The sequence below is a fragment of the Pecten maximus genome, chromosome 17 (assembly GCF_902652985.1).
Source record: "Pecten maximus chromosome 17, xPecMax1.1, whole genome shotgun sequence".
NCBI lineage: Eukaryota > Metazoa > Mollusca > Bivalvia > Pectinida > Pectinidae > Pecten > Pecten maximus.
The window spans coordinates 8,606,710-8,625,273 of record NC_047031.1 but is presented as its reverse complement, the minus strand read 5'-3'; the positions used below and the strand labels follow the sequence as shown (position 1 = coordinate 8,625,273).

Below are 18,564 nucleotides of genomic sequence, written 5' to 3'. Positions count from 1 at the left end.
CCACTTTAAAATATCATTAAGTCAACCCAATTCAAGTCAGCATTGTCTTAGATTAATAATTTTCGTTGTTAAACGTTACACGATTCCGGTCTATCCCTCTGAGCTATGCTGTTCCTTCACACGCTACTATTTCAGGGCCTGGAACAATTAAGCTCCGATCTTGTCTACAGCATAAGTCATGTGACAATGCAGAGACCCACAAAGGGGAATAACATTGCCACTTAGGGAAATACATGGCCACATAGGGAAATATATTGCCACATACGGAAACACAGGGTCATTTAGGGTCATATAGGGACATTCGGGACCGAATAGGGAAATACGTGGCTACATAGCAAAATACGTTGCCATATAGGGAGATGAAGGATCACATATAGAAATACAGGACCACATGGTAAAATACGTGGCTACATAGGGAAATTCAATGCCACACAGGGAATTGCAAGGCCTCATAGGGAAATACTTGGCCACATAGGAAAATGCAGATAACTCTTAAAATATCTGCTTAATCCTGAAATGTCATTGCAACTTGCATACATTTAAATGGATGTTGACCTTACAGAAATGATCGTAGCGTTATAATCAGAAGGTCTAAAAAACATGTACTTAATGTGATACAGGTAATCCAAGTGTTTTTATTTGAATGTGATGCTTAACATACATCAACCAGAATTGAACTAAATCATCTAAGTTATCAGTTACAGCACCTGCCAACCCCTCCGATTGTAATGAGATGGATCCAGATGTCTTCTGCTCAGGTGTCTACCGGATTACACCGTCACCAGGAGTCAGCTTCGATGTGTACTGTGACATGGAGACGGCTAACGGACCCTGGACGGTAGGTTACCTCCCCTGATTTTAAATTGAGCTTTTCACGACCTCAGCTATGCCTATTAAAGACGGTGTCATCAGAATCGGAAACAGACAATTTTGTCAACCAACATGTGTGTGTGTTTCTTTTTCGTAGTTGAAAAATAATCGAAATAATGCATATGGTTTGATTCAACAAAGCTGTTGTCTAGTTATTTTGCATTTTAGAAAAGAACACGTACGAAATCAATTAGTTTATGACGATCATGAAACAAAATGAAAATATACAACTTGACTAAATTATCCATTTAAAGTCATAAAGAACATATCTTGACGCCGAACCTGTCACCAGATCAGATCCAATCAAAGAGAATTAAAACTCTGACGAACTCTTATGTTAAACGTCAAGCAAATAGTCAGACGACGTTTACCTCAGGGAGAAATAATGGCAATAACTCAGATTAATTATTCCAGATCGATGCTTGTTTAATTTTCCAAAAGATAGTATTAAGATGTATGATCACGATTCGCCGTTTTAATATGAATAATGGCATTTATACAAAAACGCCTAGAAAAAAGAATTCCGACTACCGTATGGAACTATTAATCGATGTAGTCAATGGATCTGTTAATCTATGGATCTATTCATCAATGGATATATGCATTAGGACATTCCATGTTTTCAAAACATCTCACTCTTTCTCTCTGACCCTTGATTTAACTTGGATTGTAGACCACCGAAACACAAGATTATTAATCTATATTTGTATATTGATTCTTTTCAGGTGATACAAAACAGGCAAAATGGCGAGGAAGAATTCTTCAGGCCATGGAATGACTACAAGAATGGTTTTGGTAATCTTCTTGGCAATTTCTGGCTTGGTAGGTATCCACATGATATTGCTGGTCATATAGCTGAGGAAACAATTGAAATATATCATGTAAATATTTAGGATATATAGACATACTTTACACCCTGACAAGGACATACCGTAGCCTAAAACAACACATGGCTTACTACACCAAATATCCTTGCGAGCATCCGGCCGTAGAGAAAATAAATAAAACCAAACCAAACCCATCTGGGTCACATGGATATAATCCCTTACATTGACTAGCTTGTAAGTCGAGAGACAATGGATATTTAGTTATTTGTGTGGGTTTCTTTTGCTGGATTGTTACCTTCTGTTTTACGCTAATATAGTGCTAGCTATGTGCCCGTTATACGTTAGTGTAGTGGTAGTGGTACGCCCATGGTACGCTAGTGTAGTGTTAGCGGTACGCCCCTGGTACGCTAGTGTAGTGTTAGTGGTATGTCCGTGGTACGTTACTGTAGTGTTAGTGGTACGTCCGTGGTACGTTACTGTAGTGTTAGTGGTACGTCCGTGGTACGTTACTGTAGTGTTAATGGTACGTCCGTGGTACGTTACTGTAGTGTTAGTGGTACGTCCGTGGTAGTTACTGTAGTGTTAGTGGTACGTCCGTGGTACGTTACTGTAGTGTTGGTGGTACGTCCGTGGTACGTTACTGTAGTGTTAATGGTACGTTCGTGGTACGTTACTGTAGTGTTAGTGGTACGTCCGTGGTACGTCCGTGGTACGTTACTGTAGTGTTAGTGGTACGTCCGTGGTACGTTACTGTAGTGTTAGTGGTACGTCCGTGGTACGTTACTGTAGTGTTAGTGGTACGTCCGTGGTAGTTACTATAGTGTTAGTGGTACGTCCGTGGTACGTTACTGTAGTGTTAGTGGTACGTCCGTGGTACGTTACTGTAGTGTTAATGGTACGTCCGTGGTACGTTACTATAGTGTTAGTGGTACGTCCGTGGTACGTTACTGTAGTGTTAGTGGTACGTCCGTGGTACGCTAGTGTAGTGTTAGTGGTACGTCCGTGGCACGTTACTGTAGTGTTAGTGGTACGTACGTCCGTGGTACGCTAGTGTAGTGTTAGTGGTACGTCCGTGTTACGTTACTGTAGTGTTAGTGGTACGTCCGTGGTACGGTTGTATAGTGTTACCACATAACGTTCCACGTACTATAACATCGGCCCAACAGTAAAGTCTTATCGTACTAAAACACTGACCTAATAATTCAATTGTGATTGTACTATAACACTGACTGTATCATTTGAGTCTGTTCGTTCTTCAACACTGGTCAAACAATTTAAGTCTGTTCGTTCTATAACATTGGGCCAATCATGTGGGTGCAAATTTACTATAACATTGTCCTTATCATTTAAATGTGATTATACTATAACAATAACTCAATCATTTAAAGTTAATTGCACAATATCACTTTCCCAGTTATTCACCTATGAAATACAATCCTTAATTCACCGTATCATATATGGTACGGGCAAATAACTTCAGTATTATTTGATTTGAGCAGTAATTCGTAAACCACGGATTTTTTTAATGTTTAACAGGAAATGACGCCATCCACTACATCACCCTCAAACCTTCCGTCCTCCGCATTGAATTGGTCTCATGGTTAGGTGATGCCAGGCATGCGCAGTATTCTACATTCAAAGTTGAAAACGAGGCTGACAACTATAGACTGACTGTATCCGGATTCTCTGGTGATGTCCGGTGTATGTATACTTCGTTTAATTTGATTTATTTAGATAGAGAGCGTTTAATATAAGGCCATGTCACTGATGATATAAAATAATGGAATCTACACTTAAGCAACCTTCCTTTTTACATACATGCATCTCCTTCTCCATCAACCACGCAAAAAAGTGATCCTAAAGTAACCTATATAAGATCGATATGTCACTGATTCATGGGTAGACGGTGACGTCATCTAAATACGTCATTTTATAGATTCCTCTATTTATTCAGCATCTCAAGGTAACGAAAACTTATTCGTGCTACATTGTACTTCTTAGGGGAAATATAAAAAGGAACTTTCATCTCGTTAGTACGACATTTAATTTTGTTTGTACGACTTTATAATCTCGTTCGTAAGACATTTTTATGCAGGTCGTGTTATTTATTTTATATCGTTCGGGCGTGACATTAAATTTCATTTTATTTTGTTTTTTTTTATCATTTTTTTTTTGTTTGTTTATTTTTTGTGTTTTGTTTTTTGTTTGTGTTTTCGTTTTTGTTTTTGTCTTTTTTTATTATTATTTTTACAAAAGTTGCACGAATAAGCTGTTTGTTATTTGTTATTTTTGTTAGTTTGTTTGTGTTTTTGTTGTTATTTGTTGTTTTTGTCTTATTGTCTTTTGTTTATTTTTTCTTCTACAAAAGTGGCAGGAATAATCTTTAGTATCTGTCGAATCATAATCCCGGTGTGTTATATTTATACTCGACAGATGATGGTATGAATATACATAACGGGATGGCCTTCTCTACTTACGACCGGGACAATGATGTAGGCCGTACCAAGAACTGTGCTTCAGTTAATCAAGGCGGATGGTGGTATAAAAGTTGTTATGATGCCAATCTAAACGGAGGAGTATATGTTAACGGCCGTGATAACTTTAAGTCTCTTGTCTGGGATAACTTCTACCCGGATGTGAAATACCCTCACATGATGACGACACGAATGCTAGTGAAACGTCAACCAGCATAACGGAAAACGATCAACTCTGTATTAACTTGTTGACGAGATATCGCAAGGTATACATTTCCCATCAAATTTGACTTTAACATGTAGTTATGGACAAGGGCGAAACAGATATAATCTTGGGAGAAACAGACATAAACAGTATTTTCTCCTTTGTCTATAGTAAACATGATTGTCAAATGCAAAGCATTTTGGAAATACTACCATAAAATTGGCTGAATCACATCAAATATGATATATGAAAATAATGTTGAACTTAAATGTTATTTGCTATTTTTCAAAAGTTAATATGATATGCAAAGTGTTTTTACATTACATTAACCGTGAATATGTTAAATTAATGTATTCTGCAATGGATACCCTTTGTAGAGCCTATCTGTTACATGCTTCTTTACAGTCCGACGCATTTTGTTACTTGTAAAAATATGGTTATTGACCATTTTTTTAACAGTGTAGATGCATAAGGCATATTTAAAATATAGTGAATGAGAACATATTCTTAAAAATATAAAAATGCAAAACATGTGATAAGTTCATATTAAGTTTGTATTGCTATAATAAAACAAAACTCGCAATAGATAAAAGAAATGGATCAGATTATTTTGAACTATTTCAAACATAATATGTGTAAATAGGTTTTGAAAAATCAAATATCAAATGTATCCTAATTCATATTTAAATGTTGTGTTTTTTTGTAAATTTAGGTCACGATGATAAAATTTACCACATGACAATGATAATTGACATGTGGGGTGAAAATGGATGCAGAACTTAGAAGTCTTTATATCCTGAGTCGTCATGTATTAAGTGTATCGAGTCACATGTTCTCGCTACAGGGGGGCAGCCATGGTGTTTTATATGGCAGATGTAAAGCTAGCACGTATGTAATATGTTAACGTATGCTTAGTCTCGTATTTCATACTGCTAGATGTTGAGAAGTTGCAGACGATATTTTTTTCAGAACTTAATTCAGGTATGCGAGTAAACAGAGTTATGTAGAGTGATTGCGGGGTTTATATAGCATCTTTCACATTTTTCAAATATAACTTTTCTGGAACAGGATAGAACCATAGGATATGATATCAAAATATGCAGAGCCTGACTGCAAGTCTTAGGCTGGTAGGTTAATTCGTCTATTGGTACCAGAGATGAAATTCTTAAGAGAAAAATACATTAAAATTGAATCAATTTTGAAATGTTAATTTTAATATGTTGACATGCTTTGAATTTAGATTGATGGCTTTTGGTTATAACCAAATAATATCTAATATCCTGCTACTAAGAAATATAAACAAATAAGATAAGATCAGGGGGAGATAACTCAATGTTATCTCCTCCACCTCCTAATTTCTGGACTTTAAAAAAAAAAAAAAAACGAAGAAAAAAAAGGGGGCTGTTCTCTATAGAACTTATATTTTTCACTTTATTTTTTACTTGTGTTCAACATAAAGCATATTATTTCATACATATGGTTCAAGATGAGTGAAAGTTATTTACATGTTTTACACGTTATTTGTTACTTTATTTAATCCCAACCCAATCTAAAAAAATGTACTATAACTTACAATACAGCAATTTAATATCTGTGATAGAGCTTAGTATTAATACTATTATCAGTGTTAAATTAGTGTGCTATCTATATATTTATTTGTCATTTGAGAATATTCATTGTTGTTATTGTTATCAGCCAATTAATTTGTTAATCTTAAAACCAGTGGTTAAGGATATCTATGAATGTGTTCTGTATAATAGTTGAGAGGGGTATCTAGGAATGTGAGTAGAAATATGGAAGTGGTAATCAAATCATTGTTGTACCTGGATTCCTTTTTTATGCCTCATAGATGAATGTCTAAATTTGTACCTGTAATTTATTGTTTTTTTTTTTTGTGATTTGATTACACATATAACATTTGCAAAATAAGCGTAGTGATATAACCCATATAAAAAAGAAGCTAATTGGTATTCAAAATTTATATTTCAAATTTTTCTTTTATTAATTTCCAGTTAATTTAATAAGCAACACGTATGTTTGACAAAATAATGGCATTTGAAAGTCTTTATACCATAAAACCGTCTTTTTTATTCATTGAATTGCAAATAAAATTCTGGACTATATGCGCAAACACTGGTATCTGTGCAGCGATGAAGTCAGCTTCACGTCATGGCGTATAAAGTAGTCAATGTCACTGACGGAGTTCAACACCTTGGTCGAGAACGTTTCTAATAGACGGACGTATTGTTAAGGTTTACTGTAAGGGAACCATCGTAAATAGAACCTGGAAATCATGATGGAACAGCATATTTTGTGTCTCTGATGATGTTCCCATCGTCAGACGACTTGATGCTGGAAACTAGTTCGAGGATGATCTAGACAATTGTCAGTAGGTTATGGTCGGGTCTGACAACTTGCTCCGAGTTCGACAGTGATCTTGATATCGTTCATTGATGATTGGTGTTGATCCTGGAGGCTTTTAATGCTTAATGTATGATTTTGTGAACGAGCAAGATTTCCAATAACATGCATGTTCGGATTGTTAGGCCATATTGTCATTACTTTAAATGATGAAGTACCTTAACAGCTGACCGGACGTTGATATCAATAAAAAGTGTTTACAGTGTTATAGAATACCTTGGCCTGTTTGTGCTTTGCTACATTTTATTGGTCCTTTTAGTTAGTGATTGAGATTTTATTTCTATAAGAGGTTGTAAGTGACACAGTCTTATTTTAATCTGGTTTCTTCGACGTCATAGACCATGGCCACTTAATTAAATTAAGTTTTTGTAATACCCAATATGTAGCTTCCATGCAACCTTCGCCAGTCCATTTATCTACAAGATATTTTCTGGTGCTGTGATTCCTGAAGCGTTTCCTGCTATCGTCGACTTGCGCGTCAGACCTGACAACATAATTTATTATTTAGGTGAACCTATTCAGGCTTTTGCACATTGATTGATCAATAAATTTGGTAGCGTTCATCGTTAGTACAGATATGTTTAACAGTCGAGTTGGAAAATATACAGTACTGAAGTGCCGATCTTGACTCCATTTGAAGTTATTACTTCTTTCGTCTTTACATATTGTATTCAAGTCGGACTGACCTTGACCTATTGTGTTTACAAGGAACATCGTATAGCAAAATGTTATGCAATGTATGTAACGCAGCTTCAGGTGGTTGGCTAGCTCTGAAAGGGGGGGGGGGGGGGGGGGGGGGCTGAATTTTTTTTTTTTTAGGATAAAATCAGTCGCGGTGGTGATGCAGAAACCGATACTGGGCCACTGGTGCTATTTCACTTGAATCTAATTCGATTTGAAACCGATCATAACAAAATTTTTTATCTACTTTTGAGATTGCCTTGATAATCCCTTCCCTTATCGTATAACCAGACTGTCGCCAATATTTCCCATATCCTCTTCGTTCACAGCAGACATGCTGACAATGCCGATGTTGACATCAGACGACGTAAACAAACGAACACGTTGGACATGTGGAAACAAATCACGCGAGAAAAAAGTAGTTCCGGTCAAAGCTAAACTTTTCCACCAATCAAAAGACCATAAGGACACATACATGTACCACTAATGGTATATAACAAATATTTATCCAAAGACACCATTCGTACAGGAGCTGTCTCTAGATATACTACTTCAATAATGAATAAGTTCCCCTCTGTAAAACTACAATAGTAACCAGAATGTATTTCTGACATTCAATATATGGAATGACAGTATCTATAAATGAATAACCAATGGTGTTCAAACATACATACTTATATACATGTATAGAGATATATTTCACGAGTATTCTATCACATTTCCCAAATTGAAGTTTGCCCTGTATCATGAGGGGGCCACGGTGACCGAGTGGTAAAGGTGTCCGGACACTTTATCACTAGCCCTCCACCTCTGGGTTGCAAGTTCGAAACCTACTTTGGGCAATTGCCATGTACTGACCGTAGGCCAGTGGCTTTTTTTTCGGGTACTCCGGCTTTCTCCAACTTCCAAACCCTGGCACGTCCTTAAACGACCTGTTATTATGACGTTAAACAAAAACAAACTAAACCAAACTCTGTATCCTGATAATGATTGACAAAGGGAAGACAACTCTTTCTGATGTACGAATAGGAATAAAGAATAAAATATCAATTTTGTTTAGATTATAAAGGAGTCATTGAAATGGAGTGTATGCTAATAGACTTAACTTTTCCTAATGACAAGTCCTTTGGTTATGATGTTCGACCTAGATTGCCACATCAAATGGATTCCTTATACTGCACTAACATTCGACGGGAACTATAGTTTATTGGTTTACTTTGTTTTACGTCCTATTAACAGTCAGGGTCATTTAAGGATGTTTTGCAGGTGGAATAAAGCCGAATTACCTGGAGGAAAAACACAGCCTTCCGGAACAATAGGCAGTGTCTTTATACTGTATACCTGGTAATTTTCGCCCTCGTTTAATTTTCGCCATTTTCGCCCGTTTGATGATAAGGCGAATTTAAGATGACGGGGAAAATTTCAAGCTCAATTGCAGGATTTACAATTATCACACATAGACTAATTGTAGTCGGATCCAAAGCATGCCCACGTACTTTTCAAGTGTGTTTTATTCTATACAATTACAAACAACACGTGTTATATATTTACACTTAATTTATTAAAAATCTTTTTTTTTATTTCAATCTATGCATGTGAAATAAAATCTAGATCTAAATCTGGTCCTAGTAAATTTGCAATATCACGTTGAGTTAAATCGAGAATATGGGCTAAGACAGCGTACTAGGTTTAGTATACTTAGTAACTTATAAAAATCCCGTCATTTTCTAAAATGATGCACACAAAATAGCATCAATTTCTTGCCATTGTGAAGACTGATTTTATGAGTTCACCGTCGCTTGTGGCTTCCATTGATGACATATGAACAAAAGAAAACACTGGTCAGTAATTAGTCACGGTGCGGTGAAATTACCACTCATCGTGTTTGTTTAAATCGACCATGCATGCCTGATACTATTTGAATCAATATAGGCTAAAAGTAAATCTGAACACAGGTAAATGTTGTTTATTTCACACCTCAGCGGGATATGCAAAGAAAAGAAAATTGGGGAATTCGATAAATCCCGAATGTTCCAAGTGCAATTGTATCGAGAATTCCGAACGGAATGTTCCGGGTGTAAACGAGGAAAAGATATTTCTTAAAAAGTAATTTAGGGCGAAATTAAAACGGGGCGGATATCTTTTGTGTTGCTCAAGGGTGAAATGACCTGGGGCGAAATATACTAGGTATACCGTAACTTAATATGGTTAGGCAATATATCTTTTTGCGGGGATCCTGCTTAAAATGGTCAAGTTGTAAAAAAAAGTAGTTTTTTTTCATTTATCGAGCACACGGGCGAATAGAGGTAGTTCCCATTTTTAAAAAAAGTCATATTTTTGTTCAATTCCTTGAGGTGTTCATCCTAAGGAAAGAGAAATAAAGGTTGTTTCCCCCATCCAATCCATTTTGCTGTGCATTGTATATCTTTAGCTATATATAGCAAGTGGCCTCTGTTCGTAATCTCTCTTATTGCCCCTTGTCGGCATTTGCTGCTACCTCTATTTTGCTATGGATTATTTAAAAGGGATTTCTTCTTGAAGATACAATGATTTCTTCTGAATACATAAATACCTACTCCTTTTTTCATTAATAATGTTTCCAAAATAGTTGAGTAATTGGGCAAAACAAGATTAAAAAAGGATATCACTCTAATGATCAAGTTCAATAGATAGACAGTGCTTCAGTTTTATGATATCGATGCAAGATCTACCCATTATTAGATATTCACATTTCCAAACAGCCTTCCCATTTGAGATTCGTTCAAAATATTTTTTTTTGTTAGAAAAGAGTTTTCAAGCTTAAAACATTAATTGATTTCGGAATTGCACTGGTTAAAAGAGATTCCGATTTCAGAAAAAAAACTAATAAAAAACCAAATATAGTCTGGCCTGTTTTGAAGGTACTATCAAATTTATATCTAGTTTTTTTTCACGAGATATTCTGTTTATTACATTTTCGTTGTAAGCAGTATTCTGATTGGTCAAATCAGAAAAAAAGTGATACCTTAAAAGATATTTCACTGGTAAAAAATGTAATAAGTATATATATACTAGTAATAATTAGATGGGAAATGTACCTTATGTTAGGATGCGAAAGATGAAAACATGAAACGACAAAGAATCTTTTCTTATAAAGAATTAACGCATCCTTCATGAATTCGTGTTTTTACTATGAAGACTCCTGCATGGTTTTTATTGCGCCCTTGGTTCGATCGCTTATGCAATCTTTTTGAATTATAGCCTCTATTTAAAAAAGAAATATCATGGTAAACATATGTCACACATTAAAACCAAGTAGTAAACAATTTTGGTTGTTTTTGTCAGTCCTATTTATGTTCAATAGAAATGTTCCCTATTGTTTTTTCAAACAAATATGATACCAACATCTTGAATATGGTAGTGATAAATTGATAGCAATTATACACTGAGCACCTTGGGAGCAGTCCCGTGTCATAAAAGCACAGTTTTGAATCATCCGTCATTCATCATAAATATGTACTTCAGATGTTATTCGTAATATCTGCTACTGATAAAAGGCTAATTACGCAAATTGATTTATTTTATTATCCTTTAAAGAGACTAGATGGTAGGAGTTCATTAATATCCCTCGTGCATTTCATTTCCGGAAATCGTTGTGATACTTGAAATTAGACCGTAAACAAAATTATTGCATTGATATCTGTCGATATTCGCTGTTTTTATCGGAGAGAGCCGAGTGCGTCACGTAATTTCAGTAACCTCGCTTTCATCCGACGGAAATGGAATCCGAGGTAAGTGTAGACATTTGACACTGCTTGCAATGTCCCCAAGATAAATCCTCGTCTTCGTGAAGTTCATATCGCGCTCTCGCATTTCCGTGTCTTTGTACTCTCGGTTTAAACCGACTTAAGACCGCTTCGCATAGTTCTGGAGTGCGACATTTTATGCTGTTATGTTATATTTTTAATTTTGCTCATCGCGCATGTGCAAAGACATTGTTTACAGTACCTGAAAGATATTGGCTTGAAACATTGACTAGGTCTTGATTAAAAAAAAGAAAAAAAAGGAAAACAAACTTAGCGAACCATTGACCATGAAATTGGCGTATTATTTATTTATCAAGTATTACCTTATACATAACGTTTATGTCGCTAGTTTTATAACAGATGTCACTGGTGATAGTAGATAGTATCGGGAAACGCTAACTATTAACGGTGTGCGTCCCTTATATATTAATGGAGTCACATTAAATCAACACACATTTAGAAACTCTTTGTCTACTGTTTACATTTAGTCGCATAACTTATCAACCATGTCACATGAAGATGATAAGGATGTGTTTAATGCTGATGTACTTTGTGATTCCGTGGTCACAAATCGTGTTTTTTTTGTGAGAATTATGATAGTGTTAAGTGAGAGGTATATGTTTAGCTTGAACAACATTGATACAAAACGTTGTGCGATACTTTTACCAAAAAATGTCCTTATTTTTTATTTTTTATACTAAATGTCTAGCATGTAATTATCTATTTTAATTTCAAATTATGTTATGGTATAATATTAAGGTATATATAATAAGGATAGTTTTGTCTCGAAAATATTATCAATTGGAAATTTTAAGGATCGCAAATATGATCTCAGGATTTTTTTCGAATCCGGTTAGGTCAAGAAGCTGTCGCGAAGAAAATGACCAATGCCATTAAGTAACTATTAAACCTGCAAATTTTCTTGAAATCCAGAAAGTCATCATGTGTCATAAGGTATATTCGGCAATCCTAGCTTCCACTGGATATATCAAACTGTCTATCTGAAGGCCAACATGAATTGGATCGGCGATTGTTGACCTTCTCGAGGGATATAGAAAAAAAGAAAAAAACGGTTCTTTACCCCTACTAGGCCTCATTCCTCCTCGATCTTCTTTCCTTTTGGACTTTGATTTTGTTATAATGGATACTTGACATATTTCAACACCACAAACAAACAAATGCATCTTTAATTCATTTGTTTTATTATTGTTGGAAGGCCTAAATTTGCGTGCTTAGAAATTCTTAATTGAAAGAGTATATGATGAAATGGAAAATGTTTCTTTCTGTTGTTTGATTAAAATAAATACTCCTATAGTAAAAAAAAAGATATAAATTTAATATTTATTTCAAATTTATATCATATAAACATTGGTTTAACAAGATAAAATGAAAATATACCTTTTTCTTGTCTTTCAGTTCTCTGCCGAGACCTACATTACTTTGGTTTTTACGTTCAGGATTTTAGGTTTGTCCTCTATAGAAAGTATTTGGTATAGTTTTTTCGCCAATAGAAGTTAGAGTTTCGGTGAATGTTTTAATTGAATCATCGAGGTTAGTTAGTTTTTCTACAGTAAGCTCCTCGTTGCACAGGTGTTGAAATTGAACCTAATCCGCTTTATGCATATTCCATCGAGGAAGTGGTTTATCAAGAGGAGTCCCAATATTATTTAGAAAAATAGGGAAGTGGTCACTCCCACATAAATCATTATTAACCTTCCAGTCATGATCGAGAAAAATGGAGGGATGGCATAATGATAGGTCGATGTGGGTACGAGTAGAGAGCCTGTAGCAGGATGTTTTTATCTATAAATTCCTCAATACGTCTTCCTCTCTCGTCTGTGTTCGGAGAGCCTCACAGGCTGTTATGCCCATTAAAATCGCCGAGAATTGCTTATGGTGTTGGGAGTTGGGAGAGGAGGTTATTTAGTTGCTCACTAGTGAAAGCAACACCACGGAGGAAGATAAATTGAACAGACAGTTACTTGTCTGTGTCTGTGAGAAATATTTTTATTGACAGCTTCAGCTGCGCCACCTGCTGCTTCGATTCCTATAGCTGTGGTGCTATTATAAAGTGAAAAATTTCTAATGGTTATTGAGTTTTTTTTTAACATTCGATAGATTTTGAAACTCTTCTATATTTGCCCGTAGTCCTCGTATATTCAATTGTATGATCGTGTTGTGATGATTGGCCATTATCCTGGTTCATGCTGGTCGTTCCTCTGACTGACAGGGCTGCCTGGTGAAGGCTGTCTAGTAACAGCAACGTTAATGATATGCTGTTCGCTGTCGTCCATAAGAACGCCATACCTGTTGTAGCCAGTGATAGGGTCATCTGAACCCTTGGCCGGTTTGTTGTTAAGGGAGGGATGCCTATTGATCCGTACCCCAGATTTTGGTTTCTTTTTGGTCTTGAGGTGGTGAGGTGGCAGGCCGTTTGATTGCATTTACTGTAATCCGGGAGGTGTCGACCGACCGCTGTGAAAGAGTCCGTCGTCTATTGTGGTCGGCACCTGCCTTAGATTTACTTTGGTTTGAGATGTTTTTTGTATTCGATGGTGATGGTTTTATTGTAGGTGTTGGGTGTTTTATTGGTTTTGCAGGCTCTGGGGGTTTGGGGTTGGTACTCCAACGTGAGGCTCTTCCAAGTATTTTTTTTTTTTGTATTTTGGCTGGTTTGCCATCTCGGGAGCATCTGGGCCTCAGGCAGACTGGTCCTCAAATGCTTGGATAGAGGAGTCCTTCACCGAGATGGTACCCGCTGTCGACTTTTTAACAATTGTGGCAAATGTGGGGCTTGTGCCGTCCTTGGTCTCGACTATCTCCTGGCTTCAGGAAGGGAAATACTCTCGGTATATTTCATCCGGAGTATCTCCCTATCCTTCTTCCAGGCAGAGCAGTCTCGAGATGAGGCCGCATGGTCACATCGTTTGCCAACAATGTAACACTGGTCTTTGTATGTGTGGCCTTCATGTTCGCAGTGTTCGCAGACAGTGTTCCGTCCACATTTGTCCTCTTTTGTCCGTACATTTGACAGTTACGGCACCGCAGAGGATTTAGAATGTAGGCGGAGACACAGTACTTCTGGTAACGTATTGTTTCTGTCTGAGGTAGCTGCGGCACTCCGGACGTGAGAATAAAAGTGTTCGTGTTAATTGTTTGTCCATTGCGTCTGGAACGGATCCGCCTAACCTCCGAAACATGGATGCTCTCAACATGTTGGAAGTAATCCAGTATGTCGGCCTCGGAGTCGTCCTTCAATGCGGGGCACCTGATTACTCCCTTTGAAGAATTCAGTGAAGCGTGGGGCTTCATCTCGACATTGAGACCGGCAAAACTGGAAGTGCCCATGAGGTTTACCGCCTGTTGACTGCGGTAAACCTCAATGAGGAGAGCACCCGATCTCATTGGCTTGACGGATTTTACATCGCCCGCTATTCCCTGAATTCCCTTCTTCAACAGGATGGGTGATAACTCTGAAGTGTTCTTACCCTTGTCTCTGGAGGACATGGTTAGGAAATGAGGGAACAACGGAGAGGCTCCAGTTCCAGATTTAGTTTTGGTTGCAGTTTGGGTTTGATTTGGTATTGTTGTTGTTTGTGGGGTTTGATTAGGTATTGTTTTTATTTGCGGTGTGTCTGTTGTGTTTGATAACTCGCCTTTGCGTTTTGTGTCATTTTTATCGTTTGTACCCATATGTATGTAGAAACTATTCATTATTTTTGTCCCCACCCGCCACGGAGCCAAACTAGGGGACACTTTTGTTGGCACGGGTTTCCAGTGTCGAAAGTGTCAGGGTTACATCAAATAGTATACTCGAAAGAGAAAGCAGCAGTTTGGTTCTCCCACGATTGCCCCTAAGCCACTGTCGTCTGGAGACGTGACCAGCCGATTGAAAATACAGGGACCATAATGCCACCCGTCTAGTCCGCGTCTGAAGCCAAAGTCGTGTGTTGCAGACTGGCAGGATTGATAATCAACATCCAAACTACTCAACCACCATAACGCTCTTCCCCGGATTTATGGGACGCAAACCACGGCAAACGGTTTGGCTCAAAATTGAGCTACTGGATTAGATTACTTTTGGTCTGGTTCCTCAACTTTGACCTCTCTGGCATGGTTTGACCTAACAAGAGTTTATAAAGCTCTGGCCAGCCAAGCCCAAAGTTTCATTGAAACTCTCAAGCTTCCGGACCACGGCAAGGTAATAATCCCCCCGGAAGTTAAATAAAACTTTCTGTAGTTTATTTGCAAGGTGTTTTATAAGAGGACATTCTGGGTGTTAAATAATGGTTGATTAAATATATGTAAATACAGTTCACATAGTATGACGCCAATCTATATATAAATCACTACTTCCTAACCGTAGCTTAGGCAAGTAACCCTAGCTTTATTTCCAGGTAAATTAAATTAGAATTGGTAATCGATGTCCTTCATCATAGTAAATTGATTGTTTATCCTTTCAAATAGGTGTTCCGCAAAATTTGCAAACTTTCTTGCTGTTCTATACCATTTAAGAGAAATTGGGCCTAATGATAATATTGACCCAACGTGGAAGATTGGTAGGCGGGTTGTTGAGTTAGAGCTGCTGGCTCAAAACATGTTTTGCGATGTATGCAATTCGCCCCTCCATCTCTCCAACACACTGTGGGAGCGCAGACTTGGACTTGGAAGCACGCTCCATATTCAGTGCACCAACGCGGTGTGTGATGCTGTATGCCAAGTGGACACTGGAAAACGGGGATCATCAGGGGCGTTTGATGTAAATTCCAAGGCTGCTATAGGTATGTATTTTATTAGATATATGTAGTCTAGTCAATAACAACAAAAATTACACAAATTTATTGTTGAATAAGGTTATAACTGCCTAACACTGAATAACAGTTTATAACTTTAAGTTGTGTATACATGTATAGCAGCTCACTGAGTTTATAGCTGATGTTATTATTGATGAAGGGACATTGTGAATCATTGTTAAGTCATAAATGCATGCACATGCAGGTACAGTTTCTCAATCTGTGTAGAGGTTAGCCACAGATTGACTAATTATACAACTTACAAGACTAACCTCAGTCCTTCATGAATCATTTTATCATACATGTATAGCCATGGGCATCACTCAGAATAAAGCGTGAACCACGCATACTCTATACATTTTGAAAATGTATAGGCCAGCCATGCGCACATTGAAAACAGGAAAATGATTTAATGAGCATGACATGCAAGAACAGATAGGCATAGACGAGGTTACAATAATATTGTTGAAAATGATTCTCGGAATTCGATGTCCAATGCAGACAAGTTATTTAAAATATTTGTGAAGTCCTACGTACGCCGTTTTGGAGGAGGTACGAGGAAGGTATAACACATTTAGATGGTAGGCCTATAGCAAGCAGCATGAAGCTCGAGAAGAAAACATGCAGGCAATTTCAATTTTTACATTATGATATTATTTATGATAACATGAATTTTTAAGCCAATAGAAATGCTTCTTACATACAGTATTAACTTTTATATGTATGATTTTTTTTTATTAAATTGTTGAATTTCATTTTAAAGATATAATGTTTAAAATTGAAAAAAAAATATAAATGATTAATTGATTTTAGGTATGGTTCATGCTGGAATTGGCCCATCACAGGTTAACAATTTTCTTGTGGAGTGCAACATACCCCCCATTGCTACATCCACTCTTAAAAGAAAAGAGTCACTGATTGGAAAGACTTTGGTGGAAGCTGCATCAACATCATGCAGAGATGCTCAAACTGAAGAAAAAGAATTGAGTTCAGAAAAGGTAATTTTATTGGACATGTTTTCTTTATCTCCTTTTGCATTACATATTTTGTCATATATGTCACAAATGGTAAGTTCAAAATGTACATTTGTAACCAAATTTTCAGCAATTAACATAAACAGTAATTTAAAAAATTATATTATTAAAATTCCATTTCATTATGTAAAGCATTGAACTATACTTTCAGTTGTTATAGTTCAATACATAATATTAACCATTTTGAATGTTTCAGTCTTGTAGAATTTTTTTTTAACAAAATTCAGCATTTACTTCAAATAAGTGCATGTATGATATCACGTGTACCTGTTTACTGATTAGAACAGCCATTTTCAAGAGACGGTCTGTGGTATTCAACATACGTCATATGATGATAATGTCAACAATTGCCATTCCTTGGCCGAACTTTGTGAGGTGTTAATCAGCAACTAGTTTTGGTAAGGTTATATAGTGAAAATACCATATACTGGTGAATATATGCCAGGTAATAATAATGAATTATTTTACTATATAATTAACAGTATTAACATGTATGCAATATTATTTTTTTTTATAGTTACAAGCCAGTTTTGATGGTGGGTGGCAGAAAAGAGGAACTGGTTTCAACTATAACAGTAACACAGGTAATGTATAATACAATCATTTTAGACAAGTATGCATATAAAAAGGCAAGCAATTTTATCTGGGGTCAATCTGCCCTGGATGAAAAAAAAATTCTTTTAAATAACCATGAGCCGTATGCTTAGGGTCACATGGCATTAATATAATGCTGAAATTAAACCTAGTAAGTCTGTTCAAATGAATGACCTTGACCCATTTTCAAGGTCACTTGGGTAAAATTTGTTAAAAATCTTATCAATGACCAAGAGGATGACCTATAGTCATTGCTTCGTCCATCGTCATGGGCCACACATAAACTTTTCATATGTTAAACTTCTCAAGTTCCACCAGTGGGATTGAGCTGAAACTTCAAAGCCTCAAATGATCCTGAGATGGTCCTGACCAAGTGCTGTTATTTTTTGGGTCGGTCTGAAATCCAAGATGGCCACCACAGTCGCCATTTTGAAAAACACATTTTAAACTTGTTCTCCATAAAGTGTTGTTATTCTTCAGGCCGAAAAGAAAACCTTCACATTACAGCCATATTGGGTGTTTTATAGTATGATGTACTCCATGTAATATGTATTCAGATGACCGTTAAGGCCCTTGGGCTTTTTCAAGGCTCGATTAATCTTGTTTAAATCTACAGTCGTGCTGTGTACCGACCTGAGTCAAATATGTTAAAAAAATTAAGGACAAGGTTAACATGGGGTATATATAACTTCATGATTCTGCTTTAGATTTAACAAACCTGATCTTAAATTTAATAGCCAAATGTCTGGCTTTTTCATAACTGTTTTAGACTTCAGAGTTCTGATATATATGGTTTTGATTTTAGGACATGCAGCTATGATCGGGAAGACCACAGGTAAAGTTATTTCCCCAGATCGATTTCAGTCCAAAACAAAAATCC

The 18,564-nt window shown here is 36.6% G+C and overlaps 2 protein-coding genes across 2 annotated transcripts in view; both read left to right on the top strand.

Annotated features, from left to right (window-relative positions):
* Positions 1–733: 733 nt before the first annotated feature.
* Positions 734–4,845, top strand: LOC117315882 (angiopoietin-related protein 7-like). Its single transcript, XM_033870292.1, has 4 exons — positions 734–838; positions 1,596–1,692; positions 3,234–3,398; positions 4,131–4,845. The coding sequence occupies exons 1-4, from the start codon at positions 734–736 to the stop codon at positions 4,388–4,390; spliced, it is 627 nt and encodes a 208-aa protein (XP_033726183.1). The 3' UTR covers positions 4,391–4,845.
* Positions 4,846–15,805: 10,960 nt separating this feature from the next.
* LOC117315881 overlaps positions 15,806–18,564 on the top strand; it is a 4,204-nt gene continuing 1,445 nt past the window's right edge. Inside the window, exons 1-4 of the mRNA XM_033870291.1 lie at positions 15,806–16,044; positions 16,870–17,054; positions 17,608–17,674; positions 18,490–18,524. Coding sequence (XP_033726182.1) covers positions 15,861–16,044; positions 16,870–17,054; positions 17,608–17,674; positions 18,490–18,524 — 471 coding nt within the window. The 5' untranslated portion in view covers positions 15,806–15,860. The remainder of the gene's footprint in view (positions 16,045–16,869; positions 17,055–17,607; positions 17,675–18,489; positions 18,525–18,564) is intronic.

Coding starts and splice junctions, on each gene's coding strand:
- LOC117315882 (XM_033870292.1), top strand. CDS start 734: ATGGATCCAGATGTCTTCTGCTCAGGTGTCTACCGGATTACACCGTCA. Junction 839..1,595: donor CGGCTAACGGACCCTGGACG/GTAGGTTACCTC, acceptor GATTCTTTTCAG/GTGATACAAAACAGGCAAAA. Junction 3,399..4,130: donor ATTCTCTGGTGATGTCCGGT/GTATGTATACTT, acceptor TATACTCGACAG/ATGATGGTATGAATATACAT.